The 5,686-nt window shown below is 40.1% G+C and overlaps 1 protein-coding gene across 1 annotated transcript; it reads right to left on the minus strand.

The window, feature by feature from the left end:
* Nucleotides 1-991: 991 nt before the first annotated feature.
* LOC131987061 (uncharacterized) lies at nucleotides 992-2,146 on the minus strand. The gene is made up of 2 exons (XM_059352206.1): nucleotides 2,026-2,146; nucleotides 992-1,698 (listed from the first exon to the last, which is right to left on the minus strand). The coding sequence occupies exons 1-2, from the start codon at nucleotides 2,054-2,056 to the stop codon at nucleotides 1,013-1,015; spliced, it is 717 nt and encodes a 238-aa protein (XP_059208189.1). The 5' UTR covers nucleotides 2,057-2,146; the 3' UTR covers nucleotides 992-1,012.
* Nucleotides 2,147-5,686: the final 3,540 nt, after the last annotated feature.

The raw sequence follows: 5,686 nt of genomic DNA on the forward strand, positions 1-5,686 counted from the left end.
AATTAAATATCATCTCGAAGTCACCAAAAAGGCCTTCATTAACAGGTTAGAGGTTTTCACTCGTCTCTTCACCCAACTGACACCGCTCATTCCGGTGCTTGTTGTAAACAAACAGAGATCGCTAAGTGAACACCTCCTGCAGCAGCAGCACATACACACTGTACTGCTACAGAGCTAACTGTAGCTAACTGCCGCTAACGAGGTCGGCCGGCTCGTTAACAAGAGGCTGTTGTTAACGAGCCGGCCGACCTCGTTAGCGCTCGTTAAGACGGAGTCCCTGGATTTGATATTGATAGATATTGATTTCTTACGGCACACTTGTGTGCCGCAGAACAGCGGTTGGGAATCACTGCCGTAGGGAACCGGGTTACTGCTCCCATATTATTGGGCTATACCTTGTGTCAGAGTTGCATGTACCCCATGCACACCGTTTGACCATTTTAAACTTAAAATCTCAACAAAAAACACATAAAAATGATTGAAAACGGACTAACTCCAATGCATTTCAATGGATGTGGAAGCAGAGAATGTCCGAGTGTATTGAGTTAGCTATGCGCACTGTGATTGGCTCATCGCGTTTGGGGGTGTGGCTTAGCCATAGGTCAATTGTTGCTAGCAAACTGTATTAAAGCACATCTGACCACATCATGAAATTCTTGCCATTTTGTAGCAACAAAAAAAAATACACCTGCAGATATTGACATCAAACTTACCAGTTTCAATAAGTCTTTCAACCCTAACTTAACAGAGAACTTAACAAACAGCTGGTGCAACAGGCTGCCGGTGAAGACTATTTTGTAATGGAAATAACACTTACATCTTTATATCAAGAAATGTTTACTGTTACATTTTATATAGATGTTTAAAAGTGCACTAGTGATTTTTCTAGCCTACAAGTAGTAGTACAAGTCATTTTCTCAGCTGTGATTATTGGTGTGCACTCTTTATTGTATTTATTTTGTTATGTCCACCACTAAAAACACAATTTGAATGCTGCTCAAAATATTTATTTTCACAAAATATGCAAAGATTCACATTCTTCACACTGACAAGCTTCAAATTTTAGGAGAGGTTTTTCCGAGCCTAACTGTTCAGGAGGATTCAGATAAGCATTAAAAGAGTTCAAGAAGTCCGTGTCCACTGTGTCCACCATAGGTTCAAAATAACACTCTGCCCCTCCTGGGGATAAACCCTCTCTTCCGTTGAGGATTTCTTCCGGAAGTGGATAATCATTGTTGGACTCTGTCCACTGTAAAAACGTATTTAGATGTACTGGTATCTTTTTAGCTGTATCTTCACAGCCAGGTGTGGTGCTTGGTTGTGCTCTGACAACACCTTGCCCCGGTTTGCTGCTTGCTGCAGATTGTGCCATGGTGCTCCTTTTATCTTCTGAGATGACTTTTTTCAGAGCTTCAGCCTCGGCCTCCTCAGCTCTGATCTTCTCCTGCAGTATTTCATACTTCTTAGCAAAGCTTTCCTCCTTTGGTGGTAGCATAAACCCTGACATATACAGCTTTTCAAGACTAGGTGGACAAATGAAGCCTTCATAAACAAGGTTTTGGTTTCGCGGTCTCTTGGCATAAACTGCAATACTTTCGCGTCGTGGAGTAGCCTGGATGTCAGAATGCACAGGCAGAGTAGTCCAGTCTGCTGGCATCTTACAGAGCACATATTTAGTAACTTTGGTTGATGAAGCAACTGCAAATTGATAGCACATACACAATATTATCAGTAAGTAATTATCAATTATATGTACTTTTTAATATTGACAACAAGGTTTACAAAGCTGTCTTAAGGGAGATACATTCAAGAGAAACAATAAAAGCCTGAGAGTAAAGCGAGAAAAAAATAAAGGATGAAGGATTAAACAGCTAATGAGATGAATGCACACTCTAAAACATTGCAATATTAAATTGTTTGGGGTTTTTTTGCTGTTGTTTAAGTGTTTTGCAATCAAAAGTGATGCCATGTAACGGTACTCACAGGAGAACAGAACTCTGTGCTGAATGGTCATTTTTAACCTACCTTTTTTTGATGAGTTACAACTTTTATCCATTATTGTTGATATCTGTGAATATCCTGTAGACAGCTATTGGTGGAATGTTATCAGTGGTCAAAATCCACTGAAATCACAATCTGTGACTCAAATGTAAACAAAATGCTTCTCCCAGCAACCAAATTCAAAACACAACAGTGGAATACAACATGATGAATACTGTATATGAAACAAATGGGGACACTTATTGATGCAGCTGTTTTGGCAATAAATGCTGTCAATCATCATAGGGGAAAAAAAGCTCACCTTGTCGGAAATTCTTAAACATCTACTGGTGCTCCCTTCAAAACTTTTAATGTGCAAATATATATATATATATATATATATATATATATATATTTTTTTTTTTTTATCTATTTGTTTGTGCACTGGAGGTTAAAGGGCCAGTTGACCCCAAAATCAAAGTACCATATTTTTCCACACAGCCATAGCGCTATTTATCAATCTAGATTGTTTTTCCGAGTGATGGAGATATCGGCTGTAAAGATGTCTGTATTTTCTGAAATATTCAATTTAACTAGATGGCACTTCTCTTGTGGTGCTAAAATTAATACACTACTTTTTAAAAAAAAAAAAAAAAAGCTTTGTCCAGAACAAAACATGAGCCTGTTACTTCAGATAATTCACAGACCTTGTTGTGAGCAGTTTCATGTAGGAAATGTATAGTTCCCAAAGTTGGCTTCCAATCTAGTTGTGATGTCACAAAAATCATCCTTGTTCATACGGGTCATGAAGTCAGATTTGAGGTGAGCACAAAGATCATGCTGCTGTGAGTATTTGGTTCAAGATGTGCCTCACAGAGGCTGCAGACTCTGTTTTCTGTTTCAATATCCAATTAAGAAGACACTGTATCTTGGCTGGCAGACATTAGGAAAGCCATCACAATCACTGACACAGTGAATCTGTTTCATGCATAACAATAAATGTAATAAAATAAAATGCAATAAAAAGCAGGCATTCACATAATAAACTGTCAGACCCGTATCTCAAGCCTGTTTGTTGCACGTCTTATTACTGTTACTGGCACGGGTCTTCTCTTTTTCCATTTGCTCTGGACATATGGTCTTCTATATTTAAAAGCGGTGGACTAGAGGACTGTGGGGTATGACTTTCTTGGCAAGCTGCCAGCTACAACAGCCATCTATCATGTGTGTCAGTCAGGGTGTGCTTTTACTCAATTTGCACAACCTTGGCTGGGATTTTTCATCTGAGCTGCAAGCCATGCACAGCGCTGCCTCTCCCCAGAGCCACGATAACAACTCCAGATTCCACCTAAAGTTATATTTCATGCTAATGAATTAATGTACCCTTTCCCATTTTCAGCCTGAAAATATGCTCCTCTCCCATGCCAAAATGAAAAATCAAATCAGTCTTGTCATTTGCAGCTGATTTGTTAAGGTCCCCACTCGCTTTCCTTCTTTTCCCTCGGCATGGCTGATGAGACAGCACAGCTGTGTTCCTGTTAGTGATTCTGATAACACCAAATTAAATGCCGTCTGAGAGAGTTGGGCCATTAATATGGAATCACAAACATCAAGCTGACTCAGATCAATAAATTAAACACTGTATAAATTCACCATCAACCTCCAGCTTGCTGCCACGTTGAATGACTTCAAAAAGGAAGTCTAGAATTCAGTTGTGATGTTCAGAGAAACGTCACTGCTGTCTCTATGATACATGAAAATAATACCACCCAAATTACTCATACTTATAGAATAAAATATTACATGAAAACATCTAATAGAGAGTTGCAGTGGAGGCAGGGCAGGAGAGGCAAGACAAAGAAAGTCTTGTTCTGAAATGCTGTGAGAGGTGACTTTGTCAAAAAACAATGGGCAAGAGGAGTTTGTTGTGTTGCTGTGTGTATACAAAATTATAACTGTTATACAAAAGATCTTCAATGTCATGGCTGACTATTTAGCTGATTAATTTGACAATGTGGATAAGGTCTTTAAATTTAATGGCCGCCCATATTTATTTCAGCCAGAATATATGGTTAAAGAGCTCCTGCTAATTGAAGAGCAGACAAAGGGGGAGAGAGGCAACAGACAGAGGTGGGTGAAGCAGCTGCTGCAAGGCCACAAAGTTCGGGAGACTGGTGGTGGTCCTGTGGGTCTGTGACCCTGTCCTCACAAAGGAAGAATACCTGTTGTCACAGTTCTGCTTCACACTCTCCTGCTCTTTTTCTTTCAATTCTCACACTCACAGTATTTTTCCACTCCATCTGCCGGCCACTCCCACTTCATCAGTACAACTCCATTCACCTGGCACCAAGCTGCCTCAGATCACCATTTACCTCTGTATATAAGCTCCTGCCATAAACTCACACTTTGCCAGATTGTTCATTGCATTCATGTCTGACTTTCCAGCGTTTCTCTGTGGATTGATTTCCTGTTGCCGATCCTGCCTGCCTCTGACTCACCTTCTACTCTGATACCCCGGTTATCGCCTCAGTCTTGTGTACCCAACCAAGAGTTTTGCCTCCGCTTCACCTGTTGTCTCTTAACCTGATCCTGTGGCTTTCTGTTTCCCGTTTCTACCATATGTAGATGGAAAAAGAGAAGGGCTTTCAGCTCTGTTTCTGAATGTTATAAGAGTGCTCAAACAAGTTTGCCAGAAAATCTTTTGCAAGACCCAAATTGCTCATAGCAAGCCGCTGATTGAGGGAAGAAGAACAAACTTTTTAGGGCCTTTAAAACTCCATTGATCCTCCTTTGGGTTGTAGAAGATAAATGCTGACACAGGTCACAATACTTGTGCACTGCAGCCAGCAGTCAGTGAAACCAGTGTACTGCCACTCAAAAATCAATAGTAGTAGTAATGTAGAAACAAAATATATAATTACTGAATTATGAGAAACAATGATTTTTTTTATCATTCTGCATGAAAAGAGGTATATGGGAGGGAGGTGGCAGATTGTTTAGAGGTTTTACTCGTAAGTTATCTGCTCGAGTGGCCATAACCTACAAAGATCAGAGATGCTATTTTTGGTGCCACAGGAAGTCTGAAAACATCTATCTCATTCAGTGTGTCTGCATTTCTCTCTCTATGCCATAATAACATGACTGTTTTTCTGCATGTGTACATGGAGGTGCCTGTTGCAAATCCGTCAGTGTGATCTTCTGTTTTTTTTCCCCAGCCAGAGCCAATCGATTCTCCACAGGCTGGTGGGCCGGGACCACTGCTTTCAGTCAGAGCCTTGAATGAGCTGGTGGGTGGATGGATTACTTCATTGTAGCAAGGGACACGCAGCTAGAGATTTCACATTATATTAAATTAAAACTTGTAATTGCGAAACAATGGCCTGAAAATTGTGCAACGCTATTTCATTTTAATGATTGATTTGATTTTCATTTAAGTCAGAAAATGCAATTCCAGCAGAGAACACACAGTTTTGCTGTAGTGCAGTGAGCATGGATCACTGAAGGAGACCTCAGCAATTTATTCACAAGGATAATTCGGTGTAAGCCCTTTCTCAAATATTTAGCAGTTAATAACGAGGTGATGGTGCTGCAGAAATGAGGAGGAGTTGGGTTTCTTGTGACAATAGTTCATATTCATAAAGAAGGCTAGAGAAGAGCAGATTTCTATTGTAGTTTGTCAACTTCTGTCCAATAATGCATAGAGTAA

The sequence above is a fragment of the Centropristis striata genome, chromosome 15 (assembly GCF_030273125.1).
Source record: "Centropristis striata isolate RG_2023a ecotype Rhode Island chromosome 15, C.striata_1.0, whole genome shotgun sequence".
Taxonomy (NCBI): domain Eukaryota; kingdom Metazoa; phylum Chordata; class Actinopteri; order Perciformes; family Serranidae; genus Centropristis; species Centropristis striata.

Excerpts from the sequence above, each read along its gene's own strand:
- LOC131987061 (XM_059352206.1), bottom strand. The coding sequence starts at position 2,056 with ATGGATAAAAGTTGTAACTCATCAAAAAAAG. Across the intron at positions 1,699-2,025 it reads TTGTAACTCATCAAAAAAAG|TTGCTTCATCAACCAAAGTT; the intron begins GTAGGTTAAAAA and ends ATCAATTTGCAG.